The sequence below is a fragment of the Panthera leo genome, chromosome A3 (assembly GCF_018350215.1).
Source record: "Panthera leo isolate Ple1 chromosome A3, P.leo_Ple1_pat1.1, whole genome shotgun sequence".
NCBI classification, from domain to species: Eukaryota; Metazoa; Chordata; class Mammalia; order Carnivora; family Felidae; genus Panthera; species Panthera leo.
The window spans coordinates 88,754,984-88,778,672 of record NC_056681.1 but is presented as its reverse complement, the minus strand read 5'-3'; the positions used below and the strand labels follow the sequence as shown (position 1 = coordinate 88,778,672).

General features: G+C 37.3%; 1 protein-coding gene across 16 annotated transcripts in view; it reads left to right on the top strand.

Annotated features, from left to right (window-relative positions):
• The window catches only part of EXOC6B (exocyst complex component 6B), a 612,462-nt gene that overhangs the window by 327,986 nt on the left and 260,787 nt on the right, over positions 1 to 23,689 (top strand). For all 16 annotated transcript variants that reach the window (XR_006200773.1, XR_006200772.1, XM_042932668.1 and 13 more), the window contains 2 exons: positions 10,600 to 10,711; positions 22,333 to 22,467. Coding sequence is in view for 14 of the 16 variants with exons in the window: in XM_042932668.1 (XP_042788602.1) it covers positions 10,600 to 10,711; positions 22,333 to 22,467 (247 nt within the window). In the remaining 2 variants the exon portion in view is untranslated. The remainder of the gene's footprint in view (positions 1 to 10,599; positions 10,712 to 22,332; positions 22,468 to 23,689) is intronic.

Genomic DNA, 23,689 nt, shown 5'->3' with positions numbered 1-23,689 from the left:
TCTAACCTGATGTACTTCTCTATCTGCCTGCTCCCTCACCCCTTGACCTAGTCTCCCTTGTAGCCTTCCTGGCTCATATCCCATGCTAATTTCCGTGTCAGTCCGTGCTTCAGTCCTAACAACCTATTTGGTATTTTCTGATCATAAGATGCTATTTTGGACTTGACTTTTCTCCTGACTCTATCTCTACTTAAAATCACTTTTTCCGTGTTTTTGCTCCTCTCTTCTACCATCCTTCAAGGCTCATTATAAGCCTTTAATGAATGGAGGCTTTCTGACCACCTCCATCCCTAATGGAGTTGATCTACTGACTCCTTTGTGCTCTTTCTGTACCTTATGAATACTGTTGATCAGAGCTGCTCATAGATTTGATTGCTCTCCTTGTATCTGTGGTGTTTCTGTAGGCTCCTTTTATCTATGCGTTAGCCTGTAGGCTCCTTTGTTTATTTGCTGGTTTATTCACCTCATGTTATAGGTAATCTGTCATTTGTCAGATTGTACTTGGTAGTGAGGACATTAAGATGCTGAAAATACAGTCCCTGTCTTCAAGGAGTGTGTAATCTGAGGAACTGAACAATTGGTGATAAGCGCTATCATGGAGAGACAGAGCATCAACATAGGAACCAAATGTTGAGACAAATTAAGGATGTTAGAAAAGGCCTCTTGAAGGGTAGAAACATTTAATGTTTTGTTCAGCACAACATCTCCTGCACCAGCTCAGTCAATTAAGAAACAACAACAACAAAAAAGAATGAGTGGATGGAGTGTATGGCATGCCAGGGAATTCTGAAAGTAAATATAACTGGAAAATAGTTTGAGTAACTTGTTTGATAATCATTCTTACTAATTAAAAAATGAAGCATGGTTTGTAGAGTTCATTTGTTCTTTTCTCTGAAAATGAGGTTGATTTCATGGAAATGAGATTATCTTTGGAAGTTATAAACCAAAAGTTGTTTACCCCTTAGGGCCCACCCTCTCTACCACTACTGCCGAATGACTTAATAACTGAGAGTGATCTCTAGGGTACTGATACGTATGTTACCATATAAAAAATATTACAAGTTCATTGCATCATGACTCTTTCTATCCTGTTTTGGAGGAAGGGCAATATGATAAAGGGATAATGTTGAGTAAATTGTTCAAAGTCTTTTTTCTTGCTTGAATATATCAAGTTTTTGCCTGAAAACTCCCTTTGTTATGTTTAACATTGACAATTAAAAATAAATATTCAGGGGTGCCTGGGTGGTGCGGTCAGTTGAGCATTCCACTCTTGATTTTGGCTCAGGTCATGATCCCTGGGTCATGGGATTGAACCCCATGTCAGGCTCAATGCTGAGCATGGAGCCTGTTTGGGATTCTCTCTTTCTCTCCCTCTGCCCCTCTACCCCACTTGCTTTCTCTCTACCTCTAAAATAATTTAAAAAAAAATTTGATTTGGGAAGATTTTACAGGTGCCTTTATTCTTTGGTTTACATTTACCTTATTTTCTAGGCTATATTTACCTTCTAACTTGGAGTGACAGAGACCACTTTGACAATCATAGCTGTCTAATATGGGATATAAGATAACATATAGGGGCACCTGGGTGGCACAGTTGGTTAAGCATCTGACTCTTGATTTCGGCTTAGGTCATGATCTCACGGTTCATGGGATTGAGCCCTGTGTTAGGCTCTGTGCTGACAGTGCAGAGCTACTTGGGATTCTCTCTCTCTTTCTCTGGCCCTCCCCCACTCATGCATGTGCATGCATGCTCTCTCTTTCTTTCTCTCTAAAAATAAATAAATAAACATTAAAAAAATAATATGTATAAAAACAATTAGTTCTCTTAAACACAAGACTCTTAAAATAAGAAAAACTGCTGTACTGACATTTTTATGAAGGCTTAAGGATAATTATTCTTTTAAGTCAAACTCTTTTTCTTATAAGAATTTTCCCTTTTACATTGGACAGAGGATGCTGAATAACACGAGAAATATTGAATTATATGAATTCTGAGGACGCAAAACTCTGAAAGAAAATTCTTTTAAAAGTAAGCAAATAAATGGCATTTCTTTGGTAAAATAATGTTCTAGCACTTGCGCTGGACTTAAAAAGTAGAATACACACACACACACACACACACACACACAGATTCTTTTAAGTTACAAAATTAGATCTACGTAAAGAATTTAGGAGATAGAGAATAGTCCAAAGAAGAAAAAATTTGAAAGACTCAAAATTTTAACACATAGTGATAACCACTCTTTATATATGGGAAATCTTTTTCTTTTAGTCGTTCTTGCATGTGAATACATGCACATGCATAGGACTTTTTTTTTTTTTTAAAGCAAATTGTGAGATACTTCTGTTTACAATATAGAAAGCTGAAAAGAGTATTGCTTCCTCCTTAACAATGAACAAAACAAACAAAACAATTAAACTACACAATGAAAACTTTTTTTGGAACCCATCAGACAGCTGAAGTTACAGGGTGACCAACTGCCCTGAAATCTAAGATGAGGCTAACCCCTCTAAGGAGAGTAGCATGATGCACAGATTCCCGTACCTGTGGCAGATCAAGAAAGAAAGTTGTAGATACTATACAAGTGAGAAGGAGGAAATCAATCAAAGCCTTAGGATTGCTAAAACCTTAGTTGGAACTGGCATGTCAGTAAGGAACCTCTAGTTGTGAGTCCGAGATCCAGAACATTCCCTCATATGTTCTTTTCCATGGACCTCTACTGGGTGCCCTTGAGAAAGATTGGGGGTTGAAGAAGAGAGCAGAAAGAACCCTCCATGATATTGCAGGTGTGTAGAAAGGGGATCAGCCACTGCTGTGAGAAAGGCATGAAGCCCCACCCCCATGGTTTGGACCCTTCACTTACACAGATCAAGAACTGCATCACTGGAGTAAGGACAGCAAACTCTGTCTCTCTGCAGGGTACAGGAAAAGACCCATTCTTTGTACAGGAAGCACTGAAGGAAAAACATCCTTTTACCCCTGGAACAAAGGCAGAAAACAGTCCTGTGCCTAGGATCATACCGATACTATTAAAGGTCTTCTAACATTGGGGGAGGGCAGAAAACTGTGGTAGACCCACTGGAGATATAAAGCAGAGTTGGCTGCCACTAAAAGGATGGCAGGGATGTTGAGCAAGCTCTGCTTCTGAGAACTGGGCACACAGGGCCTACCCAAGACTGAAGCTGGCCAGGACAACAGAGAAAGTCCATTGGTCTCCATTAATAGTTTCGCAGCAACTAAATAACAAGTGGCTGCAATCTAGCACTGATTGATGGGCAAGAATGTAGAGGAAGATCCATTCTATATCATAGGCATACAGGTATAACTGAGAGCTGTGGGTGGTACAGAAACTTTATGAAAAACCCTCTGGGGTTCCAGCACCCACACCAGTCCCATGCAATTATTAGGAGAATTTGAAATCTGTGACGCACTGAAGATAACCATGTGAACAACAAAACCCAAACCCAGCTCAACTCCTGCTTATGCAAATGGCCCAACAGGAGGAGAACGTGGTCATTTCCAAGTATAAATACTGTTACCTCAGATTCTAATGTCTTACATATGAAATCCAATCTTCAATAAAAAATGTGAGACATGCAAACAAGCAATTAAAAACAACTCTATTGTCAAGGGACAATGAAGTCAACAAACCAGACTGTGATGACCCAGATGACAGAACTTTTAAAGTTAGAGACTTTAAAATACCACATACATGACTAGATAGGGACTTTTGGTAGAGAAACAGACATTTTTAGAAAGAGTCAAATGAAAATGCTTGAAATAAGAAACTGTTTTTAAGAGATGAAGACTTCCTTTGAGAGGCTCATCAGTAGACTTGCCACAGCTGAAGTAAGAAGTCAGGGAACTTGAAGATAGGTCAATGAAAGTTTCCCAGACTGACACACAAAGAGAAAAAGAGGTGAAAGAAATAAAGTGCCCAAGATCTGTGGGGCAGTTACAAACAGTATGATTGAGGGGCCAAGAAGAAGATAAAGAGAACAGGGGGACAATATTTTAAGAGATAATAGCTAAGAGTATTCCAAAAATAATAAAAGACATCAAACCAGAGACTCCAGATTTTGAGAACCTCATTAAGATAAACAGCAAAGCAATAGCAACAAAGCAAGCAAAGAAAAATACTTAAACACATCATTTTCAAATAAGCGAACATAAAAATTAACATAATGCCTTAAAGACATTTAGAAAAAAAAAAAGATGCTATATGTAGGTGTAATGAAAAGCATTACGGGAGACTTGTCCAAAACTATGCAAGCCAGAGACAGTGGAGCCACATGCTTGAAGTAATCAGACAAGCAAATCAAGCAAGACTTCTATAGACAACAGAATACCTTTCAGAAATAAAGTGAATTTTTTTTAGCCAAACAAAAGCTGAGATAATTAATTGCCAACAGACGTGTGTAGTCTTTCTGCAGACATAAAATAAAAGGAAATTCTTTACATAGAAGGAGTATACAGGGTAGAAACTTATACACATGAAGAGATAAATGATGAAATAAAGGGCTTTGGGAATGGTTAAAACTAATTTTTTTTCCTTTGTTTTTAATAGCTCGGTTTTTTGTTTTTTTTTTTAGGTTGTACAACATGATTTTTTTAAGGCAAAGAAGTGTGGTGATTTAATATACACATACATTAAGAAACAATACAATTACTTTTAATTAACATATTTACCACTTTACGTAGTTACCATTTTTTGTGTGTTTGCTTTGTTACTCCTTCTCTCCCCCATCTGTCTCTCTCTTTCTCCCTCCTTCCCTCCCTAGTTGTTTCTCTCTATATATGTATCTGTGTGTGTGTGTGTGTGTGTGTATAATATTATAAGTCCTATGGTTTATATTAATTTTGATTACTTGGTTAACATATTGTCTGTTCTCCCTCTATAATTATCATTATCATTTTCTTTTTATAATAAGTTATGTTTGTATTTTTGTTGAAATACTTTGAGACTATGTATTCTGTTAGTTGTCAGATGTTCTTCACCTTTCTCCCTCTTACAGTCTCCATTCTTGCCTGGAGGCGCGCCTGGGTGGCTCAGTCAGCTGGGCATCTGACTTCAGCTTAGGTCACGATCTCACTGCTCCTGAGTGCAAGCCCCGCATCTGGCTCTGTGCTGACAGCTCAGTCTGGAGCCTGCTTCCAATTCTGTGTCTCCCTCTCTCTCTGCCCCTCTGCTACTCCCACTCTGTCTCTTTCTCTCAAAAATCAATGCTAAAAAATTTTTGTTTTAATAAAAAAAATGATTCCTGTCTGAATCAGTTTTTACTCTGATAATTACTGGTTTATGATTTTTAATTAATTTTTATTTTTTAATTCCTTGTATAAATATTACTTGGCATTCTATTTTAAGGGGTTCTTCCTTGCTATCTATCTTCTATCTGTCTGTTTGTCTGTCTACCTGTTTATCTATCATCTATCATCAGCTAAAACACACGGATTCTTAATTCAATTGGTTCATTCCTTTACTATCTTCGTTCCTTTTGATGCCAGACTGTCCCAGATGTAGGGAGTGTTAACCTTTCAGACTAGCTCCTATGCCTTGTTGGTGCATTCCTGTCACATTTTGGGACATTTCCTTACTTAACCATGGTATCATTGATTTCTCCAAGGGGCCCACTTCCCTTTAGTGTTGAGTGGTATCTTGAAAATAAGATCTGGGCATGTGTCTTTATTTTAAAATGTGTCATTTTGAGTCAACAAATAGGTGCTTCTTGGCTCTTGATACAATCTGTGTAATTGGAGCGTACCTTAATGAATTTAGTGATGTGGTTGAATTTAAGCCTGCATGCTGGCTATTGTTTTTCTGTTTGTCTCATTCATTTTTTGCTCATCTTTTCATGTTTTCCTTCCTTCTTCTTGACCGAATTTTTTTAGTATTGTGATTTATTTTCCTATTGGCTTTACTTCAGTATAGCTTTTTTCCCCCCAATTGTTTGTTTGTGTGGTTGCTGTGGGGACTACAGTGTACATTGTTAATTTATCACAGTTTACCCTGAATAATATATCATTTTGTATGTAATTTAAGAATCTTACCACAGCGTAAAATAGTTTATCTTCTCTTTTTTTTTTTTGATGTTGTTGCCACATATTTCACTTATACACCTGTTTTAACCCTAAAATAGTTTATTGTGTGTTTGAACATTTAATAATATTTTAAAGTTCAAGAAAAAAAAATGTATTATTTTTACCCACTACATAGTTACCATTTTCAGGCCTTCTCATTCTTTTCTACATATCAAGGTTACCCTTTGGCATCATCTTCCTTCAGCATGAAAAATTTTCTTTCAGCATTTCCTTTGGGTATATCTGCTGGTGTGGCATTTTCTTGGCTTTTAAAAATATTTCTAAAATACTTTAAAATAATTTTAAAATTATTCTAAAAGTATTTTTATCACCTGTGTTTTCAAAATATATTTTCTAAGACATGGACTTCTAGGTTGATAGTCTAAAGATGTCATACCACTGTCTGCCTCCATTGTTTTCTGAAGAGAAATAAGCCATTATTATTCTTGTTCCTCTGAACGTATTGTCTTCTTTCCATGGTTGTTTTTAAGATTTTCTTTTTATCTTTGGACTTTACAATTTGATCTAATATTCTTTTTTTTAAACCTTATTCATTATTATTTCTGAGAGAGAGAGAGACAGAGTTTAAGCAGGGGAGGGACAGAGAGAGAGGGAGACACAGAATCTGAAGCAGACTTTAGGCTCTGAGCTGTCAGCACAGAGCCCGATGCGGGGGCCGAACTCACCAACTGTGAGAGCATGACCTGAGCCAAAGTTGGACGCTTAACTGATTCAATCACCCAGGCACCCCATGACTCTGATGTTGTTAAATGACTCTGATGTTGTTAAATGTGTGTGTTAATTTTGTGTGGGAGGTACTAAAGCTCTTGGATATGTGGGTTGAAATATTTTGTCATGTTTGGAGATGATTTTGCCAGTATGTCTTTAAATATGCCTCCTTTCTCATTCTTTTTCTTCTTCTGCAACTCCTGGCTACTTGATAGATCATTCAGATTTCTTGAGTGAACTGAATGTGAGTCTCAGTTTTAATTAGTTTCAAATTACTTCTGATTTCAAATGATACTGCAGAATCTCTTTGTCCAGAAGACCAACTCTAAAATTCCAGAGCTTTTATCCAGGAGCTTATCTCTGATCTTAACAGGATTTGAGCTGGGCTGGTTTCATCATTAGTTAGTTTCTTCTCCTTTTTGGATTGAGTTTCTGTAGCCCTGGAAACAAAACCCCTTGCAGAATTTGCAAGATCTGTCTCTGTTTTCTAGCATTGTCTTCACCGTTTCTTTCTTTCTTTCTTTCCTTTTTTTTTTTTTTTTTTATAACTGCTTATTTATTTTTGGGGGGAGGGGGTGGAGATTGAGTGCAGGAGGGGCGGAGACAGAGAAGGAGAGAGAGAATCCCAAGCAGGATCCATGCTCAGTGTGAAGCCGATAGGGGCCTGGATCTCACAATTATGAGATAATGACCTGAGCCCAAATCAAGAGTGGGATGCTTAACTGACTAAGCTGCCCAGTTGCCCTGCCCTCACCTTTTTGTGTGTGTGTTTGTGTGTTTTCATTTATTTTGAGACAGAGACAGAGAGAGAGAGCACACATGTGCACAAGCAGGGGAGGGGCAGAGAGAAGTGGGGGAGAGAGAGAATCCCAAGCAGGCCCCTCACCATCAGTGCGGAGCCTTACATGGGGACCAAACCCATGAACTGTGAGACCATTACCTGAGCTGAAATCAAGAGTCAGAAGCGCAACTGACCAAGCCACTCAGGCACCCCCCTCACCATTTCTTATGGAGCAGAATTCTTTAATTTTTTTTTTTTTTAACGTTTATTTATTTTTGAGACAGAGAGAGACAGAGCATGAACGGGGGAGAGTCACAGAGAGAGGGAGACACAGAATCTGAAACAGGCTCCAGGCTCTGAGCTGTCGGCACAGAGCCTGACGTGGGGCTCGAACTCACGGACCGTGAGATCGTGACCTGAGCCGAAGTTGGACGCTTAACCGACCAAGCCACCCAGGCGCCCCTGGAGCAGAATTCTTGTAGGGGAGAATTATTGCATCAGTTCATTTATTTTTGTTTCGGGGGCTCTCCAGGATTCCAAACTGTCATAGCAGCTCATATTGTTAATGGTTTGGCTAATTTCTCTTCATCTCACCAAAGCCTTTCAGCCTCTGACTGTTTCAGTCTTGTATCCATCTGTACCCAGAGTAGCAAATGGCCTCAGGTATGAAAGTGACTGCTACCCTTTGGTCACCTTTCAAAGGCTTGTCATGGTGCGCAATCCAGGTATACATTTATGTATGTGTGCTAATTATACTTTGTGGACATTGAAGGAAAATATAGCTTTTAGATTAGACTTGACTTTTTTGTTGTGATGAAGATAGTGGTGGTCTTTCTTAATCTTCTATATCACATCCGAATGTGGAACTTATGCTAGATGTTTTTTTTTTTTTTGTAATGTTTATTTATCAGAGAGAAAGAGAGAGAGAGAGAGAGAGAACACAAGTGGGGGAGGGGTAGAGAGAGGAAGATACAGAATCTGAAGCATGCTTCAGGCTCTAACCTGTCAGTGCAGAGTCCAACGCAAGGCTTGAACTCACTAACTATGAGATCATGACCTGAGCGGAAGTCAGGTGCTGATCTGACTGAGCCACCCAGGCGCCCCAGTCTTCTTAAACCATAATAGAGATATGTAATAAGTACAGGATATCATGAGAGTGATTAATATCAGGGGCACCAGATTCTTTAGATACCTGTGTTAATAATTTTTATAGCAACGTATACTTATTTGTAGCTCATATTACAATTGACCTGGTATAATTATTAGTTTAATATATGAAAGCAGGAACCATGACTATTTTGTTCATTCACCATTTTGATCTCATTATTCTACCCACATAATGCCCAGCACCTCATATATTTGTGGAGTGAAGTATTTCAGTTCAGTAATAATTTTGGAAAGGTTAGCAGTGGGCCAGAGGGTATTGGTCAATTAAACGTATCCTTACATGGACGTTGTGAAAATATTTTGATGTATCATTCCTTCCCGATTATGTCCTTGAATTCTGTAGTCATATTTAGTTTTTATATTTTTCTGTTTTCCACATAGCCTGATAATATACCTTGCCTATATATTTAAAATTGTAAGATTTTTAATCTGACTATACTAAGCCTCTGATTTTCTTCTCTAGAAAGAGAAATGGATGAGATTAAATTTGTGACCATCATCCACAAGCAATAAATTTACAAAGAACTCACAAATCTCTATTTACAGTTATTTCTTGATGTTTATAAACTAGACTTTCTATAACATTAACCTTATCATTGAAGAAATATTTGTCTTAAAAGCATATCTTTTATAGAAAGCCATCTTGGGTTATACTTTCAGGGGCTCATGGAGGATGTATAGGTCTAGAATTTAGTTTATTGGTTACAGGGCTGTTTTTCTTTTTCAAACTTTGCATATAAATATAGATAGCTATTGAATCATTTTCTTTATGTTTAGTTTCCTTTACTGTATAGAAAATGCCATTATTGGGGTGCCTGGTGGCTCAATTGTTAGAGCATGCAACTCTTGATTTCGGGGTTGTGAGTTTACCTGAAAAAAAAAAAAAACCATTACACAATAAGGGTTTAATAATGTTCACTGGATTAAAAATGAGGGAATAAATTCAAAAAAGGAAAATGTCTTTATTCGTCATTTTTGGGATAGTAAGGATTACAAGACATTTATGCATTATTAAACTACCAGCCTAAAACACTTATTTTGGAATCAGAGCTAAACAGACATTCTATGAAAGAAGACAATACAGAGGTAACTTTTCTTAGGGGTCGTCATCAGCAGTTAGCTGTACACAATTAGCGGTAGGAAGCCAACGGAGAGACCAGGTTGGAAAATTATTAATATTAACAATCTGTGAAGGAACTTGGAAGTATGGGAGAAATAATGATTTTAGGATGAGGAATCATGCTGGGTAGCTGTTTATGTGGTCTGAGAGACAGTTTATCATAGTGTTTAAATGCTATGGGCTTTAGCGCTGGATGGCCTTGTTCAAAGCCTTTTTTTGCTGTTTACTTACTGTATGACCTTGAAGAAGTTACTTAACTTCTCTGCGCCTTCATTTCCTCATCTGTAAAGTAGAAATAATAATAAAAGTACTTTGTATCATTGGTGTGAAGTTTAAATGAATTTTATTTATTTTATATGTTTATTTATTTATTTTTGAGAGAGAGAGGGAGAGAACATGAATGGGGGAGCGGCAGAGAGAGAGAATCTCAAGCAGACTCCATGCTGTCAACACAAAGCCCGATGAGGAGCTCAGTCTCATGAACTGTGAGATCATGACCCGAGCTGAAATCAAGGGTCGGATGCTTAACCGACTGCGCCACCCAGGACCATTAAATGAATTTTAGTATATTAAAGTACTTAGAATAATTTCTGGCACAAAATAAATGTTATTCGCTGCTGCCATTATCATTAACATCATCAGAAGTACCACTGGTGGTGCCTTGTTTGTTTCAAGAGTAATCCTGCTCCCTGGTATGACTCACTCTTGATAATTCTTTTTCAGCTCAACCGAAGTCGATGACATGATTCGTAAATCTACAAACCTGTTGCTAACCAGGACTCTGAGCAACTCTCTGCAGAATGTCATTAAAAGGAAGAATATTGGACTTACTGAGGTAAAGCTGCTCTTAATGGAGACAGCCAAGGCAATATGTGAACAGATGCCCTAAGCTCTGGGGCCTGTTTGTAAGTTAATTATAACTTTCTATACGGTCCGTCATGTTCTTACTGATGGATTCCTAATGGTGAAAGTGCAAAACAAATCATTTGTTTTTTTCTTTTGTCCTCTTGGAGACATTTATTACATTTTGAAAAGTCACTTTCTTTCTCTCTCTCTCTCTCTCTCTCTCTCTCTCTCTCATTATTTTCAGTACCTAACCGGTTTTCCTTTCTGAGGTTGTTGGGATACATTTGTATTATTTGCCATCAATTATATAAAAACAAAATTGTTGGTTGGAGAATATAGTCAACATCAGGTTCCTATCCAAACGAATGACAGTTCAAATACAACATACAACATGAAACCACATGTGTGTGCATAAATCATGGATGCCAAGGATATTGGCACTTGTAGTCCTTGGTTTGTGTTAGACTCAGCTTTTGGTTTTGAGATACCTCTTGTATGTGAATGGTGAATTACTCTTTATCAGCATGTGAGTCTGGGGATCTGGGATTGAGGAAATGTGGGAGAAAGGCGATCGTCACATTTCTGTGGAAGCTTACAGAATCTCACAAAGCAAGAAGGGATATTACACACGTGTTGCGAACAGTATCTTGGCAAACTGAAGATTTGGCACGTTGGCGTGGAGTCCTAAAATTTAGAAAGATGTGAAGTTTCCTTTCTCTTGGAAACCCAGGATTGCATGGGAGAGTCGACCTGCCATTTTATGGAAATTATATTGCCAAAAGTGAGAGCTTGGAGGAATTTTTTTTCACAGGGAAAGGGAAAGGCTGTTGGCCATATGTTTTACTTGTAGAGGTGGTGTAGTTTGGAAGTCCGTTGCTCTAGGAAAAATTGACGTTTTCAGATATACACTGTCAGAGATCATGGTGAAATTCAGCAAATGGTTAATGAATCTGACTCATAGGTAAAGACAGCTGGAAGCCAGGTGAACATCTCCTTCTGATTTTGGAGTGCTAGCTTCTTTCCCTGGGTGAAGATTTTAAACTATTATAATGTGGAACTTTGGCAGTGTTTGAGTTCCGTGTATAACAAACTTTTTTTATGATTGAAAGTTACATTTGACATTATTTAGGACAGTTCCCTCATTTTGCAGAGCTTCCTTTCTGTGGCTGGGTATAGAGATATTAGGTATTATTTTTATGTCTGAGAATAGGTTAACTTCTTTTCATCGTCAGGAAGGCTGAGCAAAAGGAAAGTGGAATGAAGTGGAGTGAAAAGTAGGAAGTCCTCTTCCTTCTCTTACAGTGCACTGTTCTCCTTATGTGGATCCCAGGTAGGACAGGAAGTCTGTTATTTAGTTTTTGAACTATCTCTGTATTATAACTTTTAATACAGGTTTTCTTATGCCATCTAACAGTCTCTTAAAACATTTTAAACAGGTAACTTAGAAGGAAGATGGTGTGATAGAAACAGCTTTGGCCTCAGAAGTCTCTTGAGTTTAGTTGTGACTGTGCATGCCATTGATTTACTGTGACATCTTAAGAGAAAGACCTAACTTCTCAGTTCTTCAGTTTTCCTGACACCATTGTCCTTTGCAAGGGCCCTGCACATGTCAGGTCAGGACAGGAGAAGCAGTAGAAGCTTATCAAAAGAACTATATTTTAGTTCTTGGCACCTTTTCAGTGGATGCTAAATATTATTCCTAAGTCATTGGATCTTTCTAGGTAATAATGTACTTTCAGTATCAATATCCTTGCATATGAATGAAGGAACATCTACACACATTTATTTATTTTGGCTTTTATGGTGGTTTGTACACATACAGACAAATACATACCCAGTGATTTTTATCGCCAATAGAATAATTATATTGCTCACCTTTGGAAAGACATTATATCCTCCTTTACAGGTAGGTAACTAGCGTGAGTTCACATCTGCACGCATCATCATACTAGGTAACATTTGTCGAACAGTTTGTATTCTTCATAGTCTATTCACAAATACCATCTCGTTTAGTACAATGACATTTGAAGCTGGCTACGCATGTGTTATTATTCCTATTTTATAGAAAGCGTAATTAAAGTTCAGCGAGATTGCCTGAGGTCATATAGTTAACAAAATGATAGAAACGAGACCTAAGTCTGGGTTGTTTTTTTCCCAAACTTAATTCACTTTTACTATAATGTACTGATTTCCATACTGATTTAATTATTTCATCATAACAAAGGGGCTTTTACAAGAAGTCCATAGTACTGTGGAAATTGTTTAGGTAGAGATGATTTTGTGTCAGCGAGCACATATCCATTCAAGCAGTACAAGTATTATAAAACCACAAAACTAACTGAACCCTATTTCAGGTTGTCAGACAGTTCCTTCAGGTCTTAAGAGTTCCTGTAAGCTAATGTCTGTCTGCCTGTCTTGTTCGAATTTATGTTACTGCATTTCTTCTTTTTTCTGTCTATATGCTCTATCCTTTTATCTTTTCCTCTCCATACACTGGTTTTCTTGCTTTTGTCCTTGCTTCTTGGCTTCCCCACGTTGACTCAGGTCGACATTACCTTTTAGTTCTCGCTTACTGTAACTTGAATGCTTCGCACTCTCAGACCTTACATGACTGTCCCTGTTCAGTCAGCAGGTCTAGCTGGTTTCCTCAGGTTGCTTCTTCCAGGTCTGTGGGAAGAAAGTCAGCAGAGCAGTGGTTAAGAGTGTGCGTCCTTAAGCACACTGCCTGGGTTCCAATTCTGCCTAGGTTCTCTTCCCTTAATAAATGTGTTCTTGGGAGCGTGTAGTTCATAGGGTTGTTGTGGGGATTGAATGAACATAGGAAGCACTTAGAACAGTACCCAGTATGTAGTAAATACTCCATGTATGTTACCTGGTGTTGTTGAAAAAGAGGTCTGGGTAGGTAAACAGTGACTGTCAAGTTTAGTACGGGGTGAAGTTTTTTCAACCAAGAAAAGTTAGAAGATTACAACAAATGTCCTGTTAAGATAAATAGCTTGCTTGTTGACTTTATAATATTTATTGCATACCTACTGTGTTTAACAGGCACTGATCTAAGCTGTTTGGATAAATAAGTGAACAACAACAAGAATAACAACAACAGAGATCCTTGCCTACATTCTAGTGGCAGAAAACGTGATAAATAACAGCAAAATAAATAGTAAATCCTCTAGTATGATAGAAGGAAGTGAATTTGATGAAGACAAAGGAAGGAACCCATGTTAAGGAAATCAGGAGTCTGGTGGAGGTTCGAAGTTGGTCTTATTAAAAAGAGTAGCATCTTCTCAACATCGCTCCTCATCAGGGAAATACAAATCAAAACCACACTCAGATATCACCTCACGCCAGTCAGAGTGGCCAAAATGAACAAATCAGGAGACTATAGATGCTGGCAAGGATGTGGAGAAACAGGAACCCTCTTGCACTATTGGTGGGAATGCAAACTGGTGCAGCCGCTCTGGAAAGCAGTGTGGAGGTTCCTCAAAAAATTAAAAATAGACCTACCCTATGACCCAGCTAGGAATTTACCCAAGGGATACAGGAGTACTGATGCATAGGGGCACTTGTACCCCAATGTTTATGGCAGCACTCTCAACAATAGCCAAATTATGGAAAGAGCCTAAATGTCCATCAACTGATGAATGGATAAAGAAATTGTGGTTTATATACACAATGGAGTACTACGTGGCAATAAGAAAGAATGCAATATGGCCCTTTGTAGCAACGTGGATGGAACTGGAGAGTGTGATGCTAAGTGAAATAAGCCATACAGAGAAAGACAGATACCATATGTTTTCACTCTTATGTGGATCCTGAGAAACTTGACAGAAACCCATGGGGGAGGGGAAGGAAAAAAAAAAAGAGGTTAGAGTGGGAGAGAGCCAAAGCATAAGAGACTCTTAAAAACTGAGAACAAACTGAGGGTTGATGGGGGGTGGGAGGGAGGGGAGGGCAGGTGATGGGCATTGAAGAGAGCATCTTTTGGGATGAGCAGTGGGTGTTGTATGGCAACCAATTTGACAATAAATTTCATATATTAAAAAAAAGAGTACCATCTTGATGTTGAGTTATTGTTTTAAGGGCAAAGAGCATTTCTTGGCAGAGGTTAGAGCAAAGGTCTAAAGATATTTAAGTTCCTGGTTAGTTCAGGGAACAATAAGGAAGCTAGGAAGGCTAGAGTGGAGTGAGAAAGGGGAAGAAGAGAAGCAGGAGATCAGATTACAAAAGTGCTAGGGGGTTGTGGTAGGGCCACTGTAAAGTGTTTGGTTTTTATTTTGAGTGAAGAGGGAAGTCATCATTGCAGGAATTTGATTAGTGGTACAATGTGCCATATTTCAAAGGAATCACATTGTTGTATTGGGTATCCCCAATACTGCAGGGTGTAAACAGGGAGACTGGTTAGGAAGCTAGGACAGTAATGCAGCGAGATTTGATGGCCACATGGGTGGTAGCCATGGAGGTAGTAACAGGTGACCAGATTTGGAGTTTAGAGTCAGCATGCTTTCCTGATGATTGGATCTGAAGGAAGAGAGAAAACAAGGAAGGAGTTGAAGATAACTCCATGATGTTTTGATTTGAGCAGATAGAAGGTTGTATATACCATGCACTATGATGGCAAAAACTTTAGGTAGAGCTGGTGTTGGGGTAGAGGATATTGGGAATTTGGTTTTGGAGAAATTTAATATGTAGTGTTTATTACATATACAGTTTGTGATATTGAATAAGCGGTTGTATATATGAGTTTGGCATTTGAAAAAGAGGTTTGACCTGGAGATGAAAAATTGGGAGAATATAGATAATGTTTATAACCACTTGATTGGATAATATTACTAAAGGAATTTGTAAAGATGGAGAAGAGAAGATGAAGGACTGAACCCTTGGGCACTCCATTATTAAGGAGTCAGGAGAAAGAGAAAGTGACAGAGGAGATTGAGGAGTCACTAGAGAATTAGAGGGAAAACAAAACAAAACAAGAACAGTAACAGGAGTATGGTGTCTTGGAAGCCGAATGAAAAAAGTGTATCAAGAAGGAGGGAGTGGTCAGTTATGACAAATACTGATAATAGATCAGGGTAGATGAAAATTAAGAATTACTATGGGACTTAGCAACTTGGAGTATGTCGGTGACCTCAATAAGATAACTTTTAATAGAATGATGATAGAAGGCTCCTGATGGAGCAGGTTGAAAAGAGAATGGGTCCTGTGCAGAAGAGTTTCAAATAATGTATATAGATATTACCCCTTCGAGAAGGTGAGACTTAGCTCCCACCCCTTGCATGTAGGTTGTACTTATGACTTCATGTAAAAAGTAGGGTATGGAAGGAGGGAAAACGTTACTTTACAGTGAAGGAACCTGGCAGATACTACCTCAGTCAGGTGATCAAGGTTAAAATCATCATTGATAAGTGATATTGATAGCATGTACCTTTGATAGGATGTGATGAGAAGGCACCTGTGATCTTTCTTCCAAAACCCATGACCCCAGTCTAACTGTGAAAAAAAGATTAAACAAACCCAAACTGAAGGACATTCTACAAAATACCTGACCAGTACGTCTCAAAACTTGTAGGGTCATCAAAAACAAGTCTTAAGAAACTGTCACAGACCAGAAGAAGCTAAGGAGATATGACAGCTAAATGTAATGTGGTAACTTAGACGAGATCCTGAAAAAGATAAAACATTAGGGAGAAACTAGTGAAATCTGAATAAAGCATGTTGCTCAGTTAACAGTAATATACCAATGTTGGTTGCTTAGTTGTGGCATATATACCATAGTAATGGAAGATGTTAGCAATAGGAAGAACTGGGTGTGGCACACTTGGGAACTTTTTGAAGCTATTTTGTAAATATAAAACCATTTTAAAATAAGGTGTTGACTTGAATTACACAATTTAATGTATGAGAAGAATGAGAATGACAAGAGTGATTTTGGAGACAGCAAGGAGAAGACAACTCTTTCAGGGAATTTTATTAGAAAGGTAAGCCAATGAGGTGGTAATTGGCAGGGGAAGTGAATTAAGCAAAAGGTTTTTTTTTTAATGTTTATTTTTGAGACAGAGAGAGCACGAGTGGGCGAAGGGCAGAGAGAGAGGGAGACACAGAATCGAAAGCAGACTCCAGGCTCCAAGCTCTCAGCACAGACCCCGATGCAGGGCTTGAACCCACAAACTGTGAGGTCATGACCTAAGCTGGAGTCGGACGCTTAACTGACTGAGCCACCCAGGCGCCCCTTGTTTCATTTTTTAACAGGAGATGTAATAGCCTGTTATTTCTGATGAGAATGTTGCAATGGAAAGCAGAAAGTTGAGGATGTAGGAGAAAGGGGGAATCTTTGGAGTAATGCCCTCAAGTAGGAGAGAGGATGTAGACTGCAATGCACAAACAGAGGGATTGGCTTTAGATGGTGTAAAGTTCATCTCTGGTAACAGATGAGACTCAGTGTATGTGGACGCAGATGGTGGTGGCTGGGCATATTTTGTGGTGGAATACTCCAAATGCTCTGTTTTCTCAGTGAAAGATAGATCTTCAGCTGAAAGTAGAGATCCAGAGCAAATGTTGGGGTTGAAGCAGAGAGAAAGTACATCTGGGGGTATGGAAAAGAGATTGGTTGGTGCTGGATAATGTGGTTATTTTGTAGCATTAAGTGCCCACTCTGGCCAATGGATAGGAATTAAAGTGAGACTAGTCAGAATGGTTGTAGATTTTCTTAAGCCATATTTAACGGGAGATATGTTAAGTAAGTCCATATCAATAATAGCTTTCACGAATTTTGTATATATTACATTCAGTACTTTATCATTTATATAATATTTATATGTGATAATTTGTAATATATTGATTATTTCTTTGGTATGACATTGATGCTATTATCTCAGTTTTAAGATGATGAGAGATCTTAACTTTGCCTAAGGCCACACAACCAGTAAGTAGTTTGGAAACAAGATTTAAGACAAGTTTTGAAATACAAAATTTTCTTTTAAAAATAAGATTTGAAATAACGTTTAAAATAAGATTTCCTTTGTTCTGAACCTTGACTCTTGCACTACATTAATTTAAAAACATCAGTACCATGGAGAGGAAGGAAATAAACCACCAGTTAATATTAATCTCAGAATATCAGAGAATTAGTTACGTTTGAAAGAAAATTTTGAGATGAATCAAAACACATCTTACTTCTTCATGAAGAATGAGTTGATAGAAAGGTTTAATGTATAAATTGGATTAAATTGTATTTATTATAGATAATAGAAATAATATAACTTCACTTTATCTAAGTCTCCACTCAGATGTCATTTCCTTAAGGAGCCCTTCCTCGACCACCTATCTGAGCCCTACCATCAGTGTGCTTATTACTACTTGATATTATGCTGTATGTTTATATGAGTTTGTGGTTACTCTAATCTCCACAAGGCCAGGGGCCTTGTCTGTCGTGTGTGTAATTATGTACAGCTGTATTCTCATTCCTTGGCACAGAGGAGTTCTTAAATGATGAAGAGAAGAAAGAAAAAAGAAAGATAGGTAGGTGGGTTCCTATGGTTAAGTTAAAGAAATTAAGATTTCCTATTGGTGATACCACATTGAATATTTATATATATATTTATTTATATTATATTTATATTTATATAATATATTTATATATATTTATATAAATATATTATATAAATATATTTATATATTATATATATTATTATATATTATATACATATTATATACATAATATATATTATATATAATATAATTATATTTATATAATATAATAATATATATATTATATTATATATATAAATATATATACTTATATATATATTTATATATATTTATAATAGTGCCCCAGGAGACCCAAATAAATGACCAATGCTTTGCATTCCACCTTTTATTTATTTATTTGTTTACTTTTTTAACATTTATTTATTATTGAGAGACAGAGAGAGACAGAGCATGAGCATGGGAGGGGCAGAGAGGTGGAGACACAGAACTGGAAGCAGGATCCAAGCTCTGAGCTGTCAGCAGAGAGCCCGACATGTGGCTCGAACTCCCAAACCGCGAGATTATGACCTGAGCCGAAGTCCGACGCTTAACCGACTGAGCCACCCAGGCGCCCCTCCACCTTTCTTTTTAATATCGTTTAAATTGATGACCATGTGGCTCTATCCTGTTGTATATCTCCCACATATCACTGTTTGCCATCGCCTGTTGTTAACAGCACTGATATCGCTAATATCACTTATTTTGTAAGTAAGTCTTGTCAAATATAAGCTTTGTACTAGATTTTGAATTTGGAACCACTAGCTCCAAGTACTTCAGTATTTTAGGTATTTGCTTTGGAGATGGTAAAAAATTGGTAGTCGAACCAGCTTTTTTTATCTTTGCTGGGTGAAATGGAGAAAAAAATCCTTGAAATCTTAGGTCGAGTTTATGTTTGCGAATGAGAACCAAGGCCGCTATTTAGTTATTCATCTTCTTGCCAATCCAACAGTTGAGAAGCACTGGCAGTGTGGAGGGTGGGGTGACTTCTCATTTTCTTGCTTTGGGTCAGTCCTTGTGGAGCTTCAGTGTCCTGAATTCTCTGCTTTGGGAAACAGAGGATGTGAGAAGGTAACAGGTGACTTCCACAGTCTGCTCTGTGCTTTTCTCATCATTGTCTCTGCTACGGGAATGAGAGACAGAAATATTTTCTGCTTCTTAATGGTTTTTAACCTAAGTGACTCATGTCATTCATGTGTAAGAGGTGGTTGTTTGCTTTATAGTGTTTTCTTTCTTTTTTTCCCAGGCAATCCTCAGAGAACTCTGCTTTATATAAGCTATAACCAATACTTCATCTATTGCTAATACCATGTCCTTGAAACAATATTAAGGACAGTTTGGATTGCTACAGTGATATATTTATGGAAGAGAGTGGGAAGTGGGGGTTAAAAATATCAAAGGAGCTCAAACTCTGATGGAAGTTGATATCTGAAATTGCTTCATTTCATCCTTAAGTTCAGAATTACCCCTAAAGTATCTGGCTTCACATTTGTAAATGCCCTTGTAAAGATTTTGGTTAGCTGTCATTCAGAAGTAGAGATCATTTAGGCCTCATGAACAGACAATATTCCTTTTGAAAATGACATGGTATCTAATGTAATCGTAGAGTGTTTTAATAGTCTATTCTGTGCTAGGCAATGAAACATTTCAAAAGTGACTGACAGCCAGTTGATGTAATTCATGGTGATCTTTTGTGTTGACAGATCTTTAAAAAGTCAAGGGAAATTACTACTGTACCCAGTGAAGCCGCCTCCTTTTTTTTTTTTTTAACTGCCAATATCCTGCAAAACAGGACAATTTTCTCTTTGACTGCCACTATTTTTTATTTCGATAACATGACATGATTCCTCCTTATTATTAGGATTTCTTTTGATAGATGGAATATGTTCCCTCTAGGTAATGCTGACTTTAAAATAGAAATTCTTCAGTTCTCCAAATTAGCTCTCTTACTTTCTAACTTATACACCAAGACAACCTTGCCGGTAGCCACCCTCCCACTCAGGAAGAAGAGTGATTTAATTTAGACAATTAAAAATTTTTAAACGATTTTAGCCTTTCTCTGAGGGAGAAACGTGTTGAAAGGAAGAGGGTGATGAACTGCTTATTTTGGTAGGTTTTCTTTCCTAGAGCACTCTACGCTTAAAAGTCTAATGTTTTTGGTAATTTTGTAGGAGATCATATCTGTGTCCAAGGCTCAGAGTCTCCAAATTCAAACTGTAGAATGAAGGGAAGGGTGATGAATATGAACTTGTCTGATAGGCTGTGGGGAATAATACAGAGATTGAGTCCCAATGTTGCCCTAGCATTTCATTTGTTTGGAATTGCATCTCTGGGTCTCTGCCCTTTGTGTTCATGTTTCAAAAGTAGATATTTCCCTCCCATGTTCCAGCTGATCCTTGGGGAATAGATCCTTGAGTACCTTTTTCCTTAGTCCAATCCATTACGAAAGCATTGTCATTATGATTTGACATGGATTCTTTGAGAATGAACTGTGCTTTAGCCCTGTGCTGGTTGCTGTTGGGGAGATAAGAGTGTACTTTCTGATTATAATCCTATTAATATTTTTGTGTCATATTCCACAGTATAATACAATGGCTTCTACTGAGGTGTCATTCAACTTTTAAACATTGTTTTGAAGTACCATTTGATTGTAAAATGTATGTTACCCCCCCACCTTCATCTTCAGTTCTGATTTCCCTTTGTGTCATCTGCCCACTCTGCCCTGGCTCACTCTCTCACTGGACTAAAAGGTACACCTAAGTCCATCCGTAACCTTATACACCCAAACTTCCCCTACCGTCCACAGCCCTGCCGCCACACACAGCCTTTTTGTTAAACAAAAAGTTAAACATGTAGAAAAGAGAGACAAAAAAAGATTCTATTCCATTTTCTTTTCAAATTTCTTTTAGACTGCGAAATGTCAATACTTTTCATAGTTAGAATAAGTAATAGGTACCTCTCCTTGTTTCAGTTTAAACTTATTTTTTACAAGAGTGGAATCAAAGCATTTCGAGGTCTAGTTGGTGACAGACCCAGAAACTATTATTTTAGCCTAATGTATGGTAAATGTGCACCTCCCCCCGCCCAGGACTGCCATCTTATGCTTATGCTAAAAGGCAACATCAGAAGTCATTTCGATGAGTCCATAATTTGAAGGTAGAGGACTTGGATTTGAGTCCTAATTCCATTTAGGTTATGTGAGCTGGAGAAAATCATTTCATTCTGTTTCTGTTTAGTAAAATAGAAGCAATAATTATGCCCACTCAACTTACTTTTCCAGGTCGCTGGGAATACAGTATAAGAAAATGAATTGTGAAGTAACTTTACAAACTTTAATTCTATACAGACAGTAAGAGTCATTCTTTCTCATCCTCCTCTCAAAGTTATTTATAAATGACTTTTTATCTTACCAATACTGTCGTTCTTAAGGATCTCTCCTGTTAGAAAAGGAAAATAGTATTAACAAAAGGATACTTAATCCTCAAAGTAACTATGTGAGTTAGAAATTATTTTTGGCAGTTTACAGATAAAAAAGCAGCCATTAGAGAAGTTAAAAAACTTTCTCCAGATTATTAATTTGAAAGAAGTTAATCCACTTATTTCTCTGACTGTAACGTCCATGTTATTTCTTCTAGAAACTAATGTAGTTTGTTAATAATACTGCAGTCTATTCCAACATCTCTGTGTTCATTATGATTCATTTTGAAACTTCTTGCCATTTCAGTTATTCTTGTTCTTTCAGTGGGAGTTCATTTATTTAATTCATTTAGCAGTCATTTATTGCCAGACACTGTGCTAAACACTAGCAGTTTTTGTTCTTAGTCTAATCTCTTAAGCAGAAGATATACATTTAAAATAGAATGACAAGTGCTTTTATAGTAGGGGAAATACAAGCTGCTTTGGGAAGTCAAGGAAGGCTTCATAGAGGAAGTACAACCTAAGACCATGCTCTTACAAGCCCTTTGTAGAATATAGATGGCCGCTGCCATTATGACTTTTGTTTTTCTTCTATCACTAGATTCCTATTGAGTATTCGTTGTGGGGTGAATAGTCAAATGACTCTTACATGTGCTTGTTATTTTCTAGCTTGTCCAGATTATTATCAATACGACACACTTGGAGAAGTCCTGTAAGTACTTGGAAGAATTCATTACCAACATCACTAATGTGCTTCCAGAGACAGTCCACACCACCAAGCTCTATGGCACCACAACTTTTAAGGTGAGAAGGCTCTATAGTACGGTAAAACTGCCTCCGAGATACAGAGTCTGGACCATTCTACCCAAGATGGCTTTGTTTCTCCCAGGATGCCTAGTAACATGATTCATAATATGGTTTTGAGAATAAGTACTTATAATTTCCTTAGAAAAACAAATACCAATGCTAATTTCTGGATTTTTCGACTTAAAAATGTCTACATCTCTGTCCACTAAATCTTCCTTGTATTTTGTACTTGAAAATGACTGTTTCCTCAGTTGGCCCTTGTCTTAGTCAAGAATTCTTAAGGATGGTCTAGCTAATAGTGGTTGTGACTAAAATCAACATCAATTAATTTTATTTTAATAAGCTGTCCTTGCTTCTTTGTGTTCTGTGTCCAGATTTTTTTCACTTTTTTAGTGAGGAATTTCTGCCCCTTACTATTGTAGTTAACAATTTTATAATCATTTCACAAGGCCACAGCACTAGCTTTGATCCTGAGTTTGATCAAATGAGAAGAATGACACTCTTGTAGAGCAGAAAATAGATTGATGGAGAATTTCTGGAGAGTGAATGACTTAATTTAAAAAGGCCTTAAGAAATTCCTTTATATTGCCTTGTGACCTTTAAATAAATATTAAGCAGAAAAAATAGTCTAACACCTTAAACCCTACAATGGTAGACTCTGACATAAAAGCCAACCTGTTGTTTTGGGTTTTTGTTATTATTGTTATTATTTGATTATTTTAGTTTGGAATCAAATCTGTTTCATCCTTTTGAGGTTGGTATTAATTAGATACAAAGTTGTAGATTGAAATCATGATATATGTCCACTGGTGTCAACTTTTTCCTATCCTTTTATTCTCTTTCCCTATTTATTGGCACCTTCCCTTGAGAATAGATTTAAGACAAAAGAATCAAATTTGATTCATAACTGCTTATTATATTTTATGAGATGAAATTGTTAGTAAGATCTCTTTTTATGTTATAAGAAAAGGAATGAGAAAGAACCTGAATAGCCAAAGCAATCTTGAGAAAGAAGAACAAAGCTGGAAGCATCACATGTCCTGATTTTAAATAATATTACAAAGTTTTCGTAATCAAAATAGTATGGTATTAGCATAAACACATATGCGTAGATCAATGGAACAGAACAGACAGGCCAGAAATAAACTCATGTATATATATGGTCAAATAATTTACAACAAAGGTGTAAACACGGGAACACACAGTGAGGAAAGAATAG